The sequence below is a fragment of the Lutjanus erythropterus genome, chromosome 8, assembly GCF_056507025.1.
Source record: "Lutjanus erythropterus isolate fLutEry1 chromosome 8, fLutEry1.hap2, whole genome shotgun sequence".
NCBI lineage: Eukaryota > Metazoa > Chordata > Actinopteri > Lutjaniformes > Lutjanidae > Lutjanus > Lutjanus erythropterus.
In genome coordinates this window covers 19,998,280-20,020,961 of record NC_139324.1, presented here as the reverse complement: position 1 = coordinate 20,020,961, position 22,682 = coordinate 19,998,280, and the positions used below count along the sequence as shown (strand labels likewise).

Here is a 22,682-nt window from a genome sequence, read left to right as displayed (position 1 = left end):
AATAAAAACTGCCTCAGTAATTTACCAAAACATTTTGGCACCTCAGTTTCTAGTAGATGTTACTCAAACACCAGTTAAAGTGCATTTGTTGGGGACTATTTTCATACTTTTTTTGTTGCTCTAGTCAATATTTACAGCAGCAGGACAGTGAGTGTAGGGTCGATTTAAAATAAACAACAGTGCCCATGTTTTTTTGTAATGTAGGAAAATGTCACAATGTGGCTCATTTGTGTGTTTTTAATACTTTCTGGGCAACAACCGTGGTTTATGGCAAATAGGAGTGAGACATCAGGCTTTGGCTGCACAAGTAATTGGATATAGTAGGACCGATACTTGTTGGTTTTGGTCTGTTCATGGGATTTGTTGACAGTAAATTAAATAAAATATCAGACTTATCCTTTAAACCTATGTCCTTATACAAAACATAATATACTGCATTTTAAACAAACAGACTGGTCACTGGGAGGTCTGCACATCAGAGCAGAGAAGACACAGAAACGGAGAACATCTGCTCAAAGTTTGTGAGGTCTTGTCATCCAGACAGAAGCACCGATTCTCCCCAGCCTCCAAACTGCTACAGTTCGATTTCCACAGTGTCGTCGTCCGCCTCGTTGCCTGTACTGAGGACCGACGCCTCGATGCTCAGTCTTTTCGCAGGAGGTTCCACGGGGACAGAAAAAGGATCCATATCAGTTGTCTTTTCCTGATGGCTGAGTTAGATGAGGTTACAGTAATTAATATGAGCAAGGTAAAAAGAAAAAAAAAAAAGATGAATCTGAATCTGAACACTGGTAAAAGTGGAAGTACTGATTCAATTTTTTTACTCAAATAAAAATGAGTAAAAGTTCAGGCTCTAAAATGTACTCAAAGTATAAAAGTAAAAAGTAGCGACTGTCCAGATTTTGTTTGCATACTGTAATAAATGTTCAGTGTATAAATGTATAAAAGCAATAAATATATGTTTATATGTTGTTCATCTTTATCACCGTGTTACATCTTTTACGTCATTTTTCATTGTGTTTCTTATCTTTCATTTTGTTACATTGTTTTTCATTTATTTACTTTAATTTTTCATCTTATTTCATTCGTTGTTTTTCATTGTGGTTCATCTTTTCATCTGGTTTTGTTACATCATTTCTGTCTGGTTATGCCTTTTTCGTCTTGTTACATTATTTTTGATTTAGTTACAACATTTTTGTATTTTGTCTTTTTTTGTTTTATCACATCTTTTTCATTTTGTTCTGTCTTTTTCATCTTGTTATGTCATGTTTGTCATGTTACATCTGTTGTGCGTGATACTGATGGATACACCAAGGAATTGTCTTTTCTGGGGAAGACAATGCAACATAAAAATTCTTAATAATTCCCCTGAAATACATTAAAACAAGCCTGATTTGAAAATGTAAGGAGTAGAACGTACAGATATTAGTATTAAAATGTAGTGGGTAAAAGTAAAAAGTTGTCATATAAATAAATACTCAAGTAAAGTACAGATACTTGAAAAAAAAGATACCCGAGAAAGTACTACTGAGCCTCACCTGGGACTGAAGCTGGATCTGTGAACTTTACTGACTTTGGAGTCAGTGGGGCTGAACGGGCAGGGGGACTTGTTTCCTAAAAGACAAAAAAAAAAAAAAGGTAATGCAGCTGGTACTTGGTGACAAGAACATAAAAATTCTGTTTGACTTTACCTTCTAGTTTTTGTTTGGAGAAGGGCGAGCGATTGGGTTGGTGCGGCTTCCTATCAGAGCTAACGTAGGACACGGCGTCCTCCCCTTCAGCTGCGGCCAATAGCGAAGCGCGGTAGTAGATAAGTGGCTGCCAGCAGTCCTCCCTGAGGTTAATAATGTACTCTGCAGTGTGCTTCTGCAGGTAGGAGAACCTGCACAGACAAGAACAGACCTTCAGAAAGCCGAGTTTAGAAAAAACCTGTTAGAGAACCTGTATGTTGTGTGCAGCACTTACACTGTTTTCTTGTCTGGTTTGAGCAGTTTGCTGGAGAACTCACTGAGGATGGTCAGGTAGGAGAGGTACAGCGGTGTTGGTGAGTCTGGGGTTTGATTAAACTCCTGGAACACAAACTCTATGCCGTTCCTGCACATTTTAACAGAGGTCGCAAAGGTACACACATTCTTTATGCCTGTGGAAGTACAGATATTTGAGTAAACTTTGCACGAGTAAAAGTGGAAAAGTACGGGCTCTGAAATGTACTCATAAAAGTAAAAAAGTAAAAAGTAGTATTTCTACGAAATACTGACGGATACACCAAGGAACTGTGTTTTCTATGTTATTGATATGGTTCTGTGTTATTGTACCATCCATTTAAGCCAGTCTTGATGTATTTGATTGCGCTAGTAGGTAAATGCAAGTATTAGGTCTCCAGCGCTGCTAGTATCCTACACATTTGTGTGAAATTCTGTCATTTCAGTGCATGAAATTTGAAGAAATTCCCTCCAAGCATCCCTGGGATATTGCCAGTTGGATGGACATTAGGTTAAGGTGACATTTGACCACAAAAATTGAATCAGCTCATTCTTGAGTCCGAGTGGTCATTTGTGCCAAGTTTGAGACCTTTGAGATACTGTGTTCACAAGAAGTGAAGTGGAGGCATAAGAAAAGGCTTTTTTAAAAAACTGAATCACAGAAGTCTTCAGCATTCAGTCATGAATGTGCACCAAAATTAGTCTGATGGGTCCAGTAGTGTGTGATATTAGCTGCAGACAAGTTCCAGGTCGTTGGTCACATACACATGCGCGCACACACACACACACACACACACACACACACACACACACACACACACACACACACACACACACACACATGCACACGCACACGCACACACAAAAGCAATTGCATGATTTCCTCCAGCCTTTTGCATGGTCGAAAAAAATATTTGTTTTAAAAAGAAGAAAGTAAAAGTAAAAAGTCAGAAAAATAAATACTCAAGTAAAACACAGACAGCTGAAAACCTCACTTAAGTAGTGTATTTGTAGTTTGTTTCTTCACACCTCTGAATATTATTACACAAAAACATACGCACAAAGTTTAAGCACAAAAACCAACCAAAAAAAAAAAGTATTGAGAAACAAGAACGTACTGACCTGTGGATCATGACGACGCTCTCACGAAATTTGACGAGGTCCCCGAAGGTGAGGGCGAATCGCCTAGCGAGCTCTTTAATGCTGGTGAAGGTCTGGACTCCTGGGTGAGCCCTACCACCACTCTCCTGCTCTCGCTTAAGACGAACAAACAGCTAGAAGACAGTGGAGACAAACACATCAGCATCTGGCAGCTAGCTGAAGCCAGACTGTAGCTCTGTCGACTCTTATTTTTTTAGGATGTATATGGAGCAACGGTACCTGCTGCAGAGAGAGCACCAGTGTACGAGCACTCTCTATCTTGTCCATCTGCCTGGTCCTGCACATCGTCTCCTTGATGATGTCTCCAAAGTCGTTGTAATACTGAGGACACAGAGACAACAAATATAGGACACTCCAGCCAGAGTTCTACAGTACATATTAGCACTGAAGGAATGATTTGAACACATTTATTCACTTCCTTGCTGAGAGTTAGATGAGGGGATCAATTAGCTTAGCTTAGCTTAGCTTAGCTTAGCATAAAAACTGGAAACTGTCTGTCTCTGTGGAAGAGGACCTGCACCCTCTGTAGATATAAATGGCTCATTCTAAGGTAATCAAAACACAACAAGTCTTATTTTCAAAAAATCATCTTTGAGAAAAGACTGTTGCCATTTTACGATGGCCTATTTCTTCACTGGGTGCAGTGACTTCCTGTGGTCTCCCCCGACCAATCCTCATCAAAACACAACGTGACATTTGTACATTTTGGTTTTTTAGTGTGTTAAACAAATGAGACACAAGTGAATTTAGAGATTTAGAGCTTTATAGTGTGTTTAATCAGAACATAAGGTGAATTTTAGAGACAGCATGATTGCATACAAAGTTAAAGATGCTGTTCGTGACCCTGGAGACAGATGGTTGATTGTTGACTCTCATTCCCAGTTCATCAAATATTTGCATTTTGTGAATGAGGCTCAATATTCAACAACTTGCCAAACTGTGGCCAAAGTCTCTCATTATGGGCTAGATTTTTTTAAAGCTTGAAAACAGAGCAAAGAGGAGGAGGAGTCCAGTTTTCTCTCAGACCAAATGAATTACATGATGCCTAAAGCAGCGATACTCAACTTGCAGCCCCAGGGTGAGACAGGTGCTGGGTGGCCCTCAGACCATTTTCTAATTAACAACAAAAGTAAAGTAACTGACACTGTTTTCCCCAGGAAGGAGGGATGGATATGTCTGTTTTGTATGATGAGATGAATTAGACTGAGAAGGCTGATCTTTGTATGATGGCCTTTGCTGCTGTGCAAAGTGCAGTAGCTACACAGAGGATGGCCACTATAAGATTAAAAGGACCAAACTTTCAAATTTAACCAAAACATCTGCACCTAAAATGCAGTTGCAGTAAAATATCTGAATTGTCTGTCAACACTTGCAGTATTGTATTGAAACAAGTTAATTAAGTGAAATCAATAAATCAGTTTAAGAATTTCAAAGAAAGAGGAATTGTTAACGTTTATTTATTTTATCTAAATTTACAAACAGACCTTAAAGGTTATTATGGAACTTTTGATGCCAAAAACGAACTGCCCACCCCCAGCTTAAATGGAAAGCTGTGTTTAGACACATGTAGTCAGTGTGTCTGTTGCTGCCGAGCTTACAGATAGCATCCGTACAGTCAGTTTATTGGCTGTTCAGCAGTCAAAATTCACACGAATGATGCAGGGCTTAACACACCTTTACAGATGACCTTTGGACAGAGCCCGTCATCTGTTTCCAGCCTGGCTCTGCATCTTTAATGCTAAGCTAACCGACTGCTGGTGATACATTCATACATATGAGTGACTGTGCAGACACATGAGGGATATCAATCCTCTCGTCTCACATTTTGGCGTGAAAGCGAATATGCATATCTCACAAAATGTCAGAGGATTCCTTTAAGGAGTTAACCTTTACCTTCATGTAGTACATGAAGACTTCAGCTGCCATGCTCATCTCCAGCACACCGTGTACTATCAGTTTGCAGTAGGCCGCCAGCAGATTTCTTCGTCTGTGAAGGTCCTCCAGCCTCTCCACCTCAGAGTTTTCACTGACTGAGGGAGCCAGATGGAGTTGAAGCGCGTGGTTGGATGTGAAGCGGTCGAGAGCGAGGGAAGGGGAAGGAAAGGGGGTGAAGTAAGACGAGTGATTAATCATGAGAAATCATATAACAGAAAGAAAAGAACAAAGCAGAGGCGGGAGAGAGTGTTTTAGTTAGTTTCAGGACAATGGCTTTAGCAGGTGGAAATCAAAGATAACATAAGACTAGAGTTATGGTTGTGACACCATGTGGCTTCAATCTTTCACAAGGCTAATAAAATAGGCTCGGAGGTGAGCCAGAGTTAATGGAATTTTCTCACGGAAAGAGATTGCCCTGATTTTATGATTTAACTCAGTGCCCTTGCCCTCCGAGTGATCTCTGATCCAGCAGCTAATAGAAAACACTGTCTCTATAACAAAACCATTACCAGGCAAATCCAATAAAACAATAGCTTTTTATTACATGTTCAAAAACCAATAATCCCATATTGTATTTGGTTGAACATTTAAGGGATTCCCACCAGGACAGCTATTGACTTCTCTGGACTACCCCATATTTGGATGCAATATGTCTCCGAAAGTAGAAGCTATTGTAAAGGTAATAAAATGTTTAAGTTATAGACAGCCATGAATGAATTCATAAGTTTACCTGCAGGACTTCACAAAGAGAGCCCACCGTATTTCCAACATGTCAATCTTGTTTTTCCCATCTTAGAACAGACAGGAACACACCGCCGTCATCAATTTACAAGCCGCATCACTTTGCATAACAAAGTCGAACATCCTTTTATACAAATTAGTCAAGCCCGTTTCAGTTGGAGGATATTAACAGGGCTTCCTTTGTAATTAAGGGTCAATTGTCAGGTCAGGTTGGAAATCAGAGCCCATTTACAGTCAGCGGGCAGCCCTGCAGTCAGTTATTAAGCCAAATGTGTGGCCGTGCATTTAATGTCTGCATGTTTTTACCTGCTGCACTGAATCAATGCTTCACTGAGAGCACAGAAGGCCCGAGACAAGATGCTGCGCTCCTACAGAGTGAGAGTGCCATCTACTGTGTGATACTGCACTGTGTTCACGTCACACATGCTGCACATGTACATTTTTCCACACACCACTACGGGGGCCTCTGTATGAGAATGCAAATGTCACAAAACATGCAGCTCGATACATTTATCTGAAAAGTTGACCAAAAGGAGAAATCTGTAATATGCTTACTGTAATAAATCATAAAATGCACACGATACGTCAACAGAGATAAAGGAAACATGCTAAGTTGAAATATTCGCTTCTCTGACAACAACACTACAGCCACAGTGTCCTCATTGAAATTTCTATTCCAGTCCGTAACTTGTGTTATTGTTTGCCCATTTCACGTTAATTAGAGTTAAAATTAATGCTGAATGTTCGCTGAATGAAAATCCCTGTTTACGAGTCGTAACAAATACACACATAATCAGGCTCCTCGGGTGCTTGGTGACCCTGTGGTTCCACTCGGAGCCTGAGCGTCAGTACTACATGGAGCGTTCAACAGGAATTGTAAGGTGCCCTTATGTAAAACCTCACTCGGACAAACAGCTTTTTGGATTTCTTCATGTGGAATTCCTTACCTACAGAATTCAAACTAGATCCTGGATGGGATCATTTCAAACTCAAACTGAAACCATTAGTCATGAATAAGAGGGTGCTTCTTGTTTTATGGGATTATAGTCTTAAGTCGTATGTTTTTAATGTATGTTTTTATAGCTGAGCTTGTGTTTTGCACTGTCTCCTCTGTATTTATGGTTGAGTATTTTGAAGGCCCAACTAGGGACGGACATTGCAAATTAGCTTAGGCTATAAATGCTGTGGTGTCTGGCATATGCTACATATTTGTCCCTATACAAATATACTTTGAATAATAATAAATAACTGGAGGTTTCAGTTTCCTCATCACACTTGTGTAAGTTACAATAAACAATAAGTTACAATTAAACTGGACTGAAATTGTCTCCAAACTTGTTATGATGTCACTGAATCCAGCTTGGATGTACTGCACAAATAAGCTCAAACATCCAAGAGAAGTAACAATAAGCAAAACATGTTTGCACAGAGGTAAAAAAAAAAACAGAGAAAAAAAAAAAAAACGATCCATGTAAACGGGCTGCGATCTCACCACTGCCTTGGCTGTCACAGTCTGGTCCGACAAAGACGTGCATGCATACGAAGGTCAACAGCGCCCTCTGCAGTTTGGGACTGGGAGTGTAGAGCAGTGGACCAAAGGAGGTGGGATCCCACACGTGTAGCTGGTAGCAATGAGCCGTCAGAACGTCACAGACACCCAGAAAAGCCTGACGTGGAGAAATGAGAGGAAGTTGGAGGTCAGAGGAAAGAGTTAACTGTGCCGTTGTTGATAATATATGAACTTCTGCTTCCTGTCCAACCTACCTGCTGCCGCACACTGTGGTCAAAGTGGGAGAGGAAGTGATGACCCCTCTCACAGAAGAGACGCAGCTGGACTCTCTGTGCCACAGCTTTCTCCTAAAACACACACAAACAGTACATTGTATATTAAGTTAATGAGCTTTTAGAGGGGAAGAGGATGCTAAAACTGTGCAGATATTCTCCAAAAATAATATATAATATCAGGCCTCCCTTTAAGTACAGTCTGTTTCTGCACTGTACACATCAACAATACACTCTCTTGTTCATTACTCATCTCTTTCACATCTGTGCGTCATTTGCATCACTTATCTTGTTTATTCAACACTTCTTTCATCCATACTCTGCAGGACTGCAACTAACAATTATTTTCATAATTACTTATCGACAGATTATTTTACTGATTAAATCATGAACATTTTGGACTTTAACTTGTCGGCAATTTGCTTAATATACAGTTCCCATAAAACTGTCATAGAGGACAAAGCATAAACTTAATCTAGCTTTTCAAATGTGAATATTCAAATGTTTGAAAAAAAACACCTCAACAATTAACTGATTATCAAAATAGTTGACTAATATTTTCTCAGTTGATTAATCAAGTAATTATCTCGGCTCTAATTGTCTGATCTGTAAGCTGCTGTATTTCTTTGCTTGCAGAGATGGACAGTATTTCAAATACTTTTGAGTATTTTTTAGTTTGTATTTTGCTGGACAGGAAAAAATAAGATGCAATTTGTAACAAAATACTTAAACAGTTGTATTTTCAAAAATTGCAAATTACTTGCATATTATTCATAATTAATTAATATTTAATTAAAAACATTTTCTTATACTATTTTTTAAATACTATTTGTATTATATTTTGATACATTTGATGAGCAAGTATTTGCAATTTGAAACAAGATGCTTTTTAATGTATTTGTTCTCATATCTGGTTGCTTGAAATCACTTTTAGTTAAGACTTTAAGTTTATTTCTTCTACTGTAATTACTGCAGTGCTGAGATCACTCATTGATCAATAATGCAATAAAATGAATCAGAAAATAAGAAAAAAAAAGATTATGCTGGATACTAGTCACTTATCTAAACACACCAGTGACAACAGTTCAAACCTTTTCCTTTCTTCAGAGGAATAAAACTTTCATCTTCATACTTGTACCAATTAAAGGCATCAGCAGATGTAACTCACTCTTGTTTCACTACTTGTGTTGAGAGACCAGAGCATGGAGTAAGACAGACACTGCAGCACTTCCAGCAGCACCTTCAGACAAAACATGAAGCGGAGAGAAAAAGACTGAGGACCAGAACGATAGAAAGACAGAGAATAAAAACTTGTACAAACTTTATTTTAAAGTAACTAGATTTACAGCGTTGGTACCTCAGGCGGTGCTCCTCCCTGGCTGCTCTCCACCGACAGGAGAGGAGACAACAGCTCAAACAGGTTCCACCGAAAGAGGTCATGACAGCTGACAACATGAAGAGAAACAGACATGTACAACCAGTAAATATACATCACTAGAAGAATAATGTGTTCTCAAGCTTCATTGTGAATGGTTCTCAAATCTCACTTGGAGAAAGCTCTGAGTTTCTTCAGTGTAGCTAAAATTTCTTCAGTTTTCTCCTCGTCTGCAGACCAGCTGACACCCTACAACACAGAATTAGGAAATAATGAGGCCTCTTAACAAGGCCTTAAGTTGTAAAAGGTTGAGAATCACTGCTGTAGAACAAAGTAATGTCTGTTAATGACCCTCCATCACAGATTATGACCTTAGTATGACCATCAGGTGCAAGCAGTTCAACCAAAGAGTGATTTTTCATGTCTGTTTAATTTGAAGGATTTTTAGAGGCCCGAAGAAGTGAAATTATGAAGCATTTCAAGAAGAAAATGGAAAAAAATAGAGAAAAATGTGCTTAAATGTGTTATTTTGTGTAACAAAAGTATCCTGTGATTATGGAGACAAGTGGTGGTGCATGGTGATCCATTTTCTATGTCTGAGTTCCTTTAACAGGTAGGGAAAAAAGGTTTTGGGAGGTGATTTTTTCCCCCCGTGTTTGTTGTTGTAATGCTCATTACGGCCACAGGAGACTGAAGTGCACCACTACCCCATGTTCTACGCAGGACTAAAAGCATTAAGGTTTTCTTCCAGCTGACTTTTAATTTTCTTTTTTTAAGAGTAAGACTGAAGGCTCCATGAAGAACCTTTTTCATTCAAAGAATCCTTTTTGGAGGAAAGAGGTAGATTTTAGAATGTATGTAACAAATTATTTCAATTAAATACATTTTCATATACCAGTATTTTGTATTTTATTTTGCTAAATCTGATGAGTAAGTGCTTTATAATTTATAACAAGATACTTTTTCATGTATTTGTGTTCGTCTCTGGTTGCTTGTAATCAGTGGTAGTTAAGGCTTTAAGCTCCTTAAGACTAACTGTTGATCAATAATGCAGTAAAAATTAATCATAAAAAAAAGAAAAAGTATTTTATGCAGTAATATGAGTGGGACAATCTAACCACAACATTGACTTTTTAAAACAGTAGTTCAACCAATTTCATTGAAACTTCTCTAGCAAAAAACAAAGCTATTTTATCTTTTTTTGGGGGGGGGCATTAAGAAGTTTTAATTGTTAATATTTCTAGCCAAAAGTAACTTAGAAAAATGATCCTTTTTTCACACAAACACAAGAAAGAAAACAATTTAGATCAGACAGAGATTTTTCTTCTAACCTGCCACTCAGGGCTTTTCATAGCGGCCCCTCAGACATTAATTTGTCACTTTCCCAAATGAACAACTGAGAGAAAACAAAAACATGCTTCTGGCCATACAGTAACAGTGGTCCTCACCTCGAGTGAGTCCCCCAGCAGCGATGTCAGTTGGTCCACCCAGCGCTGGACCAGAGAGCCTCTGGCAGCCCGGGCCACAGAGCAGCCAGCCGTCTCCTCCCCACACAGACTGAGGTACGTACGAGCTGCAGCCTCAAGTACAGCAGGACCCCAGTGAAGCTCCAGAACAGCTCCCATCTCTGTCATCAGGCTGGACACTGCCTGAGGACGAGGACAACAAAGACTCATTTTAAAATGTGTGGACATGGACAATTTACTCACACCCAACAGACCATATCAAACAGCTAATAACTATAAAGGCAAATAAACTACATTATGTTGACAACACTAAAATGATCAGTTGATTGAACAATTAATTGATGACATTATTCATTAATTTAAGATCATTTTGACAGTATGTTATTCTTTGGAAATACAAAATGTGATACAGATGTGAGTATTTACTAAAATAAACAACTCTAAAAGGTCAAATTTGGTATTTAACATTGTTTTTCAACATTTTAAAGGTTACATGATAAGTAATGAACAAAAGTCAGTAGATAAAACAAAACAACAAAATAAGTGACCCTGTTCAAAAAGTGTCTCTGTCCAAGTTTGTGATTTCAGCTCAAATTAGTGTAATTTCACCACTGAAGTGGAACTAGCCAACTTTTTTTGCTTTGATTTATCATTATGAAGTAGATTGCACAACATAATGACTACAGAATAATGACACCATCCATGTTTAGACTGGTTCTCTATCAGCCTCACTTTCATCTGACAGGACATAATTTTTCCCCAGAAAATGATGTCTCCATATAGACCAGATTAATGACAAAATTAGCATTTCTTCCTTGAATGTTTTCTCCCGATGTTACTCCCCCCTCCATCCCAATGCCAACCCCCGTACTTTCTTAGGCTAAACTAACACTCAAACTACAGTATGGTATTATTATGCAATGCACAACATTAGCAATAGCTTTTGATTTCTGTCGCAACAGTGACAAAAATATTAAAGATGTAGCAACTGTGTGATGCCATTCATTTTTCATGAAATTCTTCATGACACTGTTTGCGTGCGTTGAAGGGCTAGGATGCAGACCTGTGTGTTTTCAGCCTCGAGACACTCAGGGAGGAAGTACTGAGGAATCTTCATCAGTGAGGCAACAATGTCACTACTACTTGAGAACTGAACAAATGACAACATTATCAAAGATGGACATTAGCATATTGTAACAGAATCAAATTGACCAGTTCATTGATATTTATGTGTGGAATAATTACCTTGGACAGTAATTTAGGAAGCACCATGAGAAGATGTTCAGTGAGTTTAGTACAGTCATCAGTCAGAAGTTTCTTTTCCCTGACACTCATCACCTGAAACATTAAGGCACAAAGACTCAGTTATTAACATAATTCAATATGTCAGTACTTCCATCACATCAGTTTGCAGCAGCAGACAGAAGTACCAGCATGAAAGCTATGCAATGAACTTATCCGGTGAACAGCCCTTTCTGTCAGGAAACCACCATCATGTAAGCCAAATTTTGCTCTCTCCCATTCAACCAGACTCCACTGGTCAAATCAGTAATTTACCCTCACAGACCAGGAGCTGCTGGTCTGTTTGTTCGTGTTATTGTGTGACTTCAGTTATATAATAGCATGAACATAACTAAGTTTTAACTAACCTTTCAAAACACAGATCGAGGCAGCAGTAGACCAGCACTTCCTGTGTTCTCCAAGGTAAAATTACTGGTAGCGATTTTTTTTAGGTGGACCTTTTTAAGGGGCTAAAATACCTTTGTTGTTAATCCTGTCTACAGTAGTACATTGCTTAGCTTACAACACTTGCATTCCTCTCTGCTTCTCAATACTGGGGGTGTATCGACCACCATCTCCTGTAGGTGTTACACTGACTGTGGATAACTCATGCCTTTAAAGCGTTGCTAGAGTCACTCGTGTGTCGCCAGAACCATTTCACGAACGATGACAGATCTCCACTGACCTTCTTTGATCCACTTCTTCCTGCCAGCGCTGGTCCCTCTGAGGCCTGACGCACAGACGCTACCAGGACCTCCACGAGCATAGCTTGTTCTGCCTGAGTAAGACCTGCACTCACCCCCAAACACACACAAGATGATAAGACGTAATTCATAAAATACTACATGAAGTGGTTTAAATTTAACTGCTGAATCTTTTTTATTTATATTGTTCTTTTTTATATTTCCTGTTTATATAACTCTATTTCTATATTTCCTCTTTTTAAATTGTTTCTATTTTTGTATTTTATCATATTACAACATATGAAATAAACTGTCTAAAACTCAAATTTTCCCCAGAACCTCCACACAGTATCAGGTCCTAGACCTGCCCCTGACCACAATACAAGAGACACTAATTCAATGAAATCAACAAAATGATCCTTTGGTGGTCTAAGAAGTTTAAGGAGAATTCACTACACTTTTGCCTACTCCACCACAAATACACACACATCATATTTACCTGGATCATGTGAGGAAGTGTCCTGCAGCAGTATAGATGTGAGTGTGGGCCAGTCCTTCAACAGGGCTCCACCACAGTCCCACAGACTGTCCACTAGGTACACCACATGCTTGTGCAGCTGAAAGCATAACACAGGCAAGGCGTCATGGAGGACAAAACACAGAATTATAATCTGCATATAAAATCCAGGTCATTTTCTTGGCCAAAACAAGTGTCTTGAGTTGAAACAGTCAGTGTGTTTTCACCTCAGACTCCTGGTAGAACTGCAGCAGAGCCTTCAATCTGGCAAATGTTTGTTGTTTATGTGTGTCCTCCTCATTCATTTCATCCTGAGTATCAGATGCAGGGGCTACAGTGTTGAGAACCCTGACAGAGACCAACGATAGTCAGGAAAACAACAATTAACTGTTTGTTTGTTTTTGTTTAATGGTTTGTTTCGAGTGATGGAAGTGAACGTACCTTGAGAAGAGCAGCTCCCCTGCAGTGGCTGCAAGAGGGCGTTGTGAAGAGTAAACAAACTGGAGGAGTTGTTTGTAGTCCTCTGGACTGAGAATGTCATCAGATGTTCTGAGGAGGACAGGAAAATAGCAGAAAACATTCAGGATGATTGGAAAATGATTTTTTTAAAAAAACAAACAGGCAGGTGACTCACTTGGAGATGAGAACCAGTAGTTTCATGGTCTGCACTGCCACTTCATTGTCTTTATCCAGGGTCATGGAGATAATCCGCTCCTGGAACACACACAGCAAACATGCATGAGCATACACACTTACACAAGTCTATCTAAGTGTGTATTAATCATATTAATCACAATGTCAAAAACAGACTTATTACTCTGCATCTCTGCAGAGCTTTTTATCTCATTTGTTTCATTCACTTATGAACACAACGTTGAGATTTCATCACCATTTAAAGGTCCAGTGTGTAAGATTTAGTGGAATATATTGGAAGAATATGGTAGAAATGGAATATAATTTTCCTAAGTATGTTTTCATTAATGTATAATCAGATTGATGATTATATGTACAGAGGGTGTGGGTTCTCTTCAACAGAGGCCACAATGTTTCACTGCCATTTTTTCCCAGCTTAACTTTTTTAAAATGGCGGGCCATGCAGAACATCCCGTGTCAGGCAACCAGTCAGTGGTCTGCTGCTTTTTCACGTCACTGTTTAGTAACGACTCAGCTCGCTTAGAACTTCAAGGAATGTGACACCAAATAAAGTACCAGGTACTATCCTTGGATGGAAAATTTCAAAACGGTGAGAGTCGAAAACAAGCTACAGTTGCAGTCAGCTTGTTTTGATGTTTTTCTGACCCCGAGAGGCTGTAGTTGATGCAGCTCTAGGCAGAAGTTCTTACCTTGAAGCGGCTGGTGAACAGGTCTAGTTTCGGGAGAAGCAGTGGATCTCCATATAAACCCTGCAGACCTAACACACACTTGAGACGCACATCTGGTATCTGGAAGGTGACATGCATATCAGTGCAGAGACAATGATTTAGTCTTTGTGGTATTTCTGTGTCACATCATGCTACATTATGTGTTTGCTGTTGTTTACCTTGTCATGCATCATCCAGCCAACGTATTTGAGGTAGCTGTCGTTGAGAAATGCAGAACTATAGAGCTTCATCCACAAACCCAACTCCTCCATACAGATAGAGCGGATTTCTGGAAGCACATCTCTGCATAGACACACACACAAAATCAGCTCCATACTAAAACAGATAATGCTCTAATGCATGCTGAAAGCTATACTGAAACGATGCCTGAGAAACACTTACCGGTATCTTTTCAGAAAAACACCTTTGAAGGTGATGTCCATCAGGCTCTCTATCTCTGCCCTCTTCTCCTGCAGCTTTAAGAAGATGCAATGGGGCATCAAAATATGATGTTAAAATGGAGCTCGGACACTGATCAAAAATAGATATATATTTTCTGACCAAATAAAAACTTTAGATGACGTTCAATCAAGGTGCTTTGTTTAAAGTGGCCTATTCTCTTTCCAAAATAAATATAACTTGCCTTAACCAACTAGTTAATATCCAACTGAATTTAAAAGAAGTCCAAGTCACGTTATTATCTCTCAGCCAACACTATCTCTCCACCAAAATTCTGACTTATGACCACTGCTATAGTGTTGTTAATAATATCCATTAATAATATTTAGTCAGAAAGGAACAGAACTAAGAGGAGATATGTGCACGGGACAGGACCATGCAATGGTTAAGTTCAGACAGCATCGGCTTTTTGTCGGGACTGGCTGAAGAACAAATCCACCTCCTACTGTAGCTGTAGTTTATTTAAACCATGTGTGTTAAGGATAATGTACGTAAAGATATCAGGTATCAAAGTATCACAACTACTTTTATACATTTGCATACACAGGAAGCTCTTCAAAAGCAAACTTGATCAGGTCAGATCTGAAGCCTGCACCTAAAATATTCATGTTTATTCAGTTTGTGATGTGTGCATTTGTGAAACTATTTTATGAGTGGACAGGAACATGAATTTGAGTACACAAAACTATGCACAAATCTTTATTCACATTTGTAAATCTTATTTTTCATTTGTAGATCTAATCTCTCTTAATACAGGAAACACACACCAAAGCACCACGAGAAACAACTCATTCACACTAACTTCCTCTCTGCAGAGCTGAGGTGTCATTCGTCTTACCTCAGTGACCTTCTTCTGTATTCTCTCCAGCTGCAGTGTGCTTTTCTGTCTCATTGTCTTTGTCTTCTGCACCTCGTACAGTTTCTGGCTGTTTTCAATACTGACGCTCAGGCTCACAGCCACGCCCACCAGAGAGCTCAGCAGCTTCACCGCTTATCAGAAATGTCCAGATCAAAACCAAAAGGTACAGATTAGTTTATTGAATGGGTTTATATCCATGCATGTGTGTGTGTGTGTGTTATACCTGGACGATACAGCTGAAAGATCCATCATGATAGTGAAGTTTAACATCTGTCGATCAATAACTATTGATCATGTAGGTTGTGGCTGACTACATGTTGTGTACTCAAAGGGGTGAAAGAGGCGAAGGTAATAAAATGAGTAAGAATCATAATATTTTTAACCAAAAACCTTGATATTGTGACAATATTGTAGGGATGACTATTGATGCTTTTTGATAATTATCAACTATTATGACAAACTGGGTAAAGACAAATAAGAGAACAGCACAAACAATCTGGTAAGTTCAGAAAATTTCACCCTGCTCTTGTAATGCAACCTTTAAAAACAGGAAAAGCAACACTTCTGCCATATCGTGATATAACTACATCCAAAATCTATCATGATATCTAGTCTGATATCATGATACAATATAATATTGAATATTGCCCAACCCTAATGTGTGCGATTTCTATTTTCTTACCTGCTAGCGTGCACGTATGTCTGAAGGCCCGTACGTAAGAGTTGGACAGCTCGGTGAGCAGTGAGATGAGGGTGTTCATCAGGTAGCTGTCAAATATGACGCTGTGCTGACACTGAGCCACCAGCACTGACACAAAGTCACAGAACTCAGAGTGGAACCAGCGGCCGTACGGTCCAGATTGTATCAGAGGATACTCCACACTATCCTACGGTGGAGTGGGAGAGTAATGGAGAAAAAAACACTTTGAAGGGCAGCAAGTGATGTAAAAGCTGGTGAAGCAAGTCACTTTCAGGCTCGATTATTTGGCGTCTCTACTTTCCTGATATGAAGGAGTATGTTATGAACGGGAAATGCCTCAATGAAGCATCACTCAGGAGTTTGAACCAATTGGATATCAGTTCAGTTAGAACGAAAAAAAGAAAGAACATGGTCATCTTCAAAGGTCATGGTAGATGTTCTCTCTATGCAGCACTGAACAGGGGAGATCAATTTTTCTCCTACTTCTGTGCTCCAAAAACATAGAAATTTTTAACTTTTATCACTAAAAAGTGATTTGGAATTTGGAAAAAGGGAAGAATTTTTGATTGATTGTAATTCATAGTGATCCTAGTTTGATAATTAATAGACTATGCAAAATGCTACCCAACTAGCTAGCTAATCAACATCAAAAACTAACAACTGACGTAGATTAGCAAACTTTTTTTTGCTAACTTTGTCTAACTTAAGATGTGACTATATATGCTGCTTTTACAGGTCCCCAGCAACATCTTTTAACCATCCTCAAAACTTGGTTTTCTTTTCAACATAGACAAGCCTAGCACAGAACATGTATGCTATGTGCTAGAAACAGGAATGAGACAACACTTGGCAACATATCACATTACCATAATGGCAGCAAAACATGTTACCTACAATTTAAAGTTGTAAGTCCCGCCCCCTTTTTTCTGTGCTCTAATGTCAGTTGAGCAAACTTGGTACCTTGGTCAACTTTCTCCTTTACATCTTAAGTTAACTAATGTTAGCAAAACACTAGCTAACTAGCTAGCTAATAATTAATGTAGATTAACTCGCTACTTAGCTAGCATTTCAAGTTAAGATGTGAACATATGTTGCTTTTACAGCTCCCCCAGAAATGTCTTTTAATCATCCTCGAAATCTGGTTTTCTTTACAACACAAACAAGTTTAACACATAGCATATAAGTACTACAGGAAACATGAAAGGAAAAAAATGACCAAGGTACCAGCCTGCTAAACTCTTTTTGGAGCACAGAGTGAAAAGGGACAGGACTTAAGAAGGGTCAATTGTGAGTTAGGGACAGCAAAGTAACTTCAGGGTCCAGCAACCTGGTTTAATCATCTCTTGGGCTCTTGTCTTACAGAGTAGAGGAGAGGTAACTGCCAAATAATCAATGGACTTTTTGTCAAAACAGCATCATACCCTTATATGTAAATTTTTTTCTTATACATGCTCCTTCCATATTTGTTCACCATTTTTTTAAAACCCTGGTAACCCTGTGTTTAACATCACAATGCTATGAACTGTGTGTTATTCCGTCGGGAAATGTATGCAGAAAGCCTTAAATTACTACTAACTACTAATGCATAATCACTGTTATAAACCAGACTGAAGAAATGGTGTGGCAAAAGCGTGAATTAAAAATTAATGCCATTTTCTAATACAGGAAGGTGAAAGATAGAAATCCATTAAGTATGGAGGTGCTACTGACTGTATCCATGGGCCACGTGACTGTGAGGATCCATGGAAAGGCCAGAAATTTCTTATACTGCAGTCCAGTGACCTGAAACACACGCCGTCATACAGTTTCAGTTCAAAGTGTTAAAATTGAAGGGACAGACAGAGTAGGAAACTCAGATTGAAGACCTCGTACCTCATCCAGCTCCTCCACCATCTTACTCATGACTTCACTGTCCTCTTTGCTCTGACACATCTCTGCTGTGACCACACCTGGGAAAGACAGGAGGGAAACACAGACCTCATTGTGTGAATTTTATCTTTGCATGTTGGTTATTATTTTAACAATTAATTTAGTCTATAATCATTACAGAAAATTGTTTCCAATTTCCCAGAGTCCAAAGCAAAGTCTTCAAATTTCTTCTTTTGTTCAACCAAAAGTCGAAAACCCCAAGATTCTTCATTTATGATCATAAATGATGCAAAACTACTTGATTAATCAACTAATCTTTGCTCTAATTATGTTAAGGACATAGTGTATATAGTAACACAAGACGGTGCATGTGTGTGTGTGTGTTTGTGTGGTGTTTACTTGCCTTTGCACCCAGAGCACTGGATGAAGAAGCTGATGAGATCGAGGAGAGCAGAGTCTCTGTCTGTCACATAAGCCTCAATCCAGTCATCAATCACCGCCTGCTCAGACATCACAGTAGAGTCAGTAGTAAAATTCTGATAATGAGACGTATCCTGGCCAATGTCTGATCACTTTTCTATGTCAAATATCTGTCTCTCTCATTTAGTATATTCAGGTGTTCTGACAAGCAGATTATGGGCTCATTATTATTTTACAACTGTTTGTATGCACTTTCTCATTAGCTGAATACATCCTGATTATAATAATAATAATAACAATTAATCATCTTAATGTGCATGTATACCTACGAACACAGTGATCAAGCAGTATTCTTTTATTATAAATCAAAGGTGAACTAACATTTTCTGTGCACACCTCTCAAAAAAACAAACACAGATCAGTGTAATTTGACAGAGGAGGTTTGACAGACATTAGAGGCTTTAATAAATAAATAAAATAAACAATATAGAGCAGAAGTAAATATATCAGAGTTCGGCTTGTCTTACCTGCATGGCACTCCTGCCCATGGTGATCACCTCGAACAGGGTGACAGCCTCCACCTGCCTCTGTTTACTGTGGCTGCCTCCAGCTCTGCTGACACTGCTGCGGCTGGCTTTTGCACTTTTGCCCTTGACATTTTCCGAGCCCTTGTGTGCTCTCTTCCTTCGTTTCTGTTGGGTTTGAAAATGTGACAGATAAGACCATAAAGATGGCTCCTCTATGAGATAAATTACTGAATTTATCAATGATGGAGAGAGGAATATTTGGCAAAATATAAATATAGTATATACTTAAACATTTTTTTCAAGTAGACCATTTTTAGGTGGATAAATAAAACAACAAAACAACTTAAAATAATCCAAACTATCACTCAACACTCCAACACAAAAAGTATTTGATTTCTTAATTTATTGATCCATTTATATATTTTTTGTTTTGTGAGTAGCATAAAAGGACTACAGCTTGCATTTCATTGCACAACCCAGTGTTGTAGAATGATAAATAAATTAACCTTGTACCTTGTAACAAAATCACGTGTTCTAGGCATACATCCAAAGAACCTTCAGGTTATCTGAAACAAATAACTTTAATTGACTTTGGACTCCTGCAGGCCGGGAGGATGATAGCTTTGTCTTGAAGAAAAATGTTTGGACTCACATAACCAGAGGAAGGGCAGGAGAATTTGAAAAACTTTCTTGGATGTCAGAGTACACAATCATCTGTGTGTTAAAAGTTTCTAAGTTGTTATTAATTGTGAGGTACATGAAATGTTATATTTCATTCCCTTATATTGTGAAAATTATGATTACATGTTTCATTGTCTATTTGTGTGAGTGAACTATATGACACATAACTTTAAAAATGGCTCTGGTCTATTGAAGTGTCCCTGTACTTTGAGCCAGCATGCACAATACCAGTACTCTGAAACTGAAGCACCTAATGTACCAACCATCATTAATCTAATTATTTACACCTTTTCATACTGTGACATGTAACAATGTCTTCCAATTAATGATAATAAAATACACAGTATCACAAAGAGGGACTCATAGGTTTCATCAGCACTGCTCTTCTATTTCTAGTTGCTGTAAGGTCTCTCCGGAATATTTTTGGAGGAAACCCTGTATACATAATATAATGTAAAACACCTACCACGCTCTTTTGTCTATTCTCATTCCCCGACTCATCCTCTGAATGATTGACAGCCCCAGAGGAGTTTGCCTCATCCTGAGAGTTTGTACTGCAAAGTTAAAAAAAAAACACACAAAGAAATTAGATTATATGTACAGAAAATGAAATTTGTATTCAGGGATATGCTCTCTTACGTCTGCTCTGAAGACCTGGATGCAGCTGCAGCAGTGGGCTCTGGTATCATCTCCTCCTCAAATCTTCACACAGGGCTCAGGTGTGTGTGTCTCTGCATCTGAAAAAAAGACTATATGATCTGTCTTTGGTCTGAGAAGCAGAAGATACCTCAGACAGTCTGTGCAACAAACATTTTGGATACTTGATATATTAAAAGGATAGTTCAAGTTATCTGAAGAGGGGTTGTATGAGGTGCCTATAGTCAGTAGTGTGTCACCATTGACATGCCTCAGTTTGGAGAAACAAAGAGGAGAGACTACATGGAACCTAAGCAATAGACTTTTTTCACTGCAGCCATATTGATGTGAAATAGTAGGGTAAACACAGATGTTACCAATGATACAGGACCGAGGCACAGTTACTAAGGTACAGGACCTTAATTAGTATTGGTGCAGCAGAGCCAACATGAATAATAGCAGCACACGAACTCTGTGTCACCTGAGTGGAACAGAACCTTAATTATTATCATTTGTAACACCTGTGTTTGCCTTGCTATTTCATGTCAAATTGTGCACTATATGTTTTCACAGCCATTATACAAGCCAAATATGACACTCTCTCACTCAATCAATTCAAATTCAATTGCAAAAAAAAAAAAAAAAAAAAGTTATTTTACCTTGCAGAATAAGGGAGTTACCAGTTTGCCGCTGTCTTAATCTGTTAGACTCATGTTCTACACTGTAAAATTACTCATTTTGCAGATGGAGTCTGGTGGCTTTGAACGGCTTCAGTTCCACATCACTGCAGCTCAACACTTCATTTTGACTATTGGGTTAACCCAGCCCAACTTAGATATAAATGCTTTACTCACTGCCAAATCATCATGTTAACACGCACACTTATCAGCTAAAAATGTTATGCTTTGTATGAATATTTACTACTACAGTACCTCATCTACTAAATCTACAAACTGCCATTTGTGATTCTAGGCTGTACAAATAAAATTGGCATGATGACTTCATAATTGTAAATAATTTGATGTGTGACTCCAGCTCCATATTGTGTGTAACTAAAATGCACAAAAAGTTGTGAATCTAAAAGAATATCTTTTTTTTTTTATGTCCTACTAAAAACATCTGCTAGGGAGAGCAATATTTGGCTTATATAATGACAGTTTCCCATCAGAAAAGGCTGTCTGACTGCAAGATAAGGTGGTGAAAATGTTCTAAATATAGCATGCACCTAATCTGATATTGATTTTTTTTAGGTTGCTAAAATATGTTTTGCTGCTGACCCTGTCCACAGTAGCGCATTGCTTAGCTTCTTACACAAGTACTTATATTGCTTTTCCAAACTGAGGGAGTGTCAACCCATCAACTGCAGGGAATACACAACCCCACTTAAAAAAAAACGAACTATCCCTTTAAGGCCCGTGTGTTTATGAATGCCATGCTGGTCTGGAAATGTGCTTTATGAAAGGAACAGTCTGGAGCAGTTCCACTACAATACGTTCTCCAAGGGGAAATGGATGTCTTTTTGTAGGATGGAAGGTTTGGGGAACTGAGACCCAAATCTTTGTGTATCACTTTATAAATAAATGACAACACAGTTTGTGCATGTATACACTATTGGGAATAAGTATGCGACCTCAAACAACTCGTCCAACAATAATCCGAACTATCCCTTTAATCCTGTATCTCTACAGACAGAAAATGTTGCAACACTACTGAACAGGGAACCTCTGTCCAGTGAGAGGCATCATGTAAATGACCCCCAGCATGGTCCCTCCACAGGGAGGAGCTGCAGGGCGGATTTAAAGGCTTGCTCAAGGACACTTCGGCAGAGCAAACGCTGGCGCCATTAGACTTGAACAGTAGACACACAAGTGAAAAAAAATACTCTGCTATCCTGCGCCTCTGCTACCTAACATTTCTAAAAACATAAAATATGAGTAATAATTTCCTAAAGTTGTCCTGTGGTGATTACAATGCAACAAAGATAAAAAACTGACTGACAGGTATACAGCCAGGTTAGTCGCTCCAAAACTTTTTAAACTTACCTTCTTCACATTGATTTATCCGTCCTTGGTGTTTATCGATGTATGTTTTTAAATCCGAAGACTGTCCGATGAATAAAATTGAAACATTTCCACGAATATCCTGCTTCTTCGCTGCAGCTCTCATAATCAAGTTGCCCGGACAGCCTAACCCATCTCGATTGGCCGATAAACCAAAATGAACCTATGTGATTGGTTAGTCTGAAAC

General features: G+C 38.7%; 1 protein-coding gene across 1 annotated transcript; it reads right to left on the bottom strand.

Moving 5' to 3' along the window:
* Positions 1-215: 215 nt before the first annotated feature.
* Positions 216-22,676, bottom strand: LOC146322766 (cohesin subunit SA-2). The gene is made up of 32 exons (XM_084724847.1): positions 22,478-22,676; positions 20,439-20,536; positions 20,266-20,353; positions 19,119-19,283; positions 18,575-18,671; positions 18,175-18,251; positions 18,013-18,084; positions 16,285-16,489; positions 15,582-15,733; positions 14,687-14,760; positions 14,464-14,587; positions 14,267-14,365; positions 13,558-13,637; positions 13,365-13,472; positions 13,151-13,271; positions 12,906-13,023; positions 12,409-12,512; positions 11,688-11,780; positions 11,506-11,592; positions 10,425-10,625; positions 9,149-9,225; positions 8,959-9,046; positions 8,770-8,841; positions 7,584-7,676; positions 7,312-7,486; positions 5,037-5,173; positions 3,363-3,464; positions 3,105-3,256; positions 1,966-2,094; positions 1,692-1,882; positions 1,539-1,614; positions 216-710 (listed from the first exon to the last, which is right to left on the bottom strand). The coding sequence occupies exons 2-32, from the start codon at positions 20,486-20,488 to the stop codon at positions 575-577; spliced, it is 3,543 nt and encodes a 1,180-aa protein (XP_084580973.1). The 5' UTR covers positions 20,489-20,536; positions 22,478-22,676; the 3' UTR covers positions 216-574.
* Between the last annotated feature and the right edge of the window lie 6 nt (positions 22,677-22,682).

Excerpts from the sequence above, each read along its gene's own strand:
- LOC146322766 (XM_084724847.1), bottom strand. The coding sequence starts at position 20,488 with ATGATACCAGAGCCCACTGCTGCAGCTGCATCCAGGTCTTCAGAGCAG. Across the intron at positions 19,284-20,265 it reads AGAATAGACAAAAGAGCGTG|AAACGAAGGAAGAGAGCACA; the intron begins GTAGGTGTTTTA and ends CAAACCCAACAG. Across the intron at positions 1,883-1,965 it reads AAACCAGACAAGAAAACAGT|GTTCTCCTACCTGCAGAAGC; the intron begins GTAAGTGCTGCA and ends TTGTCTGTGCAG.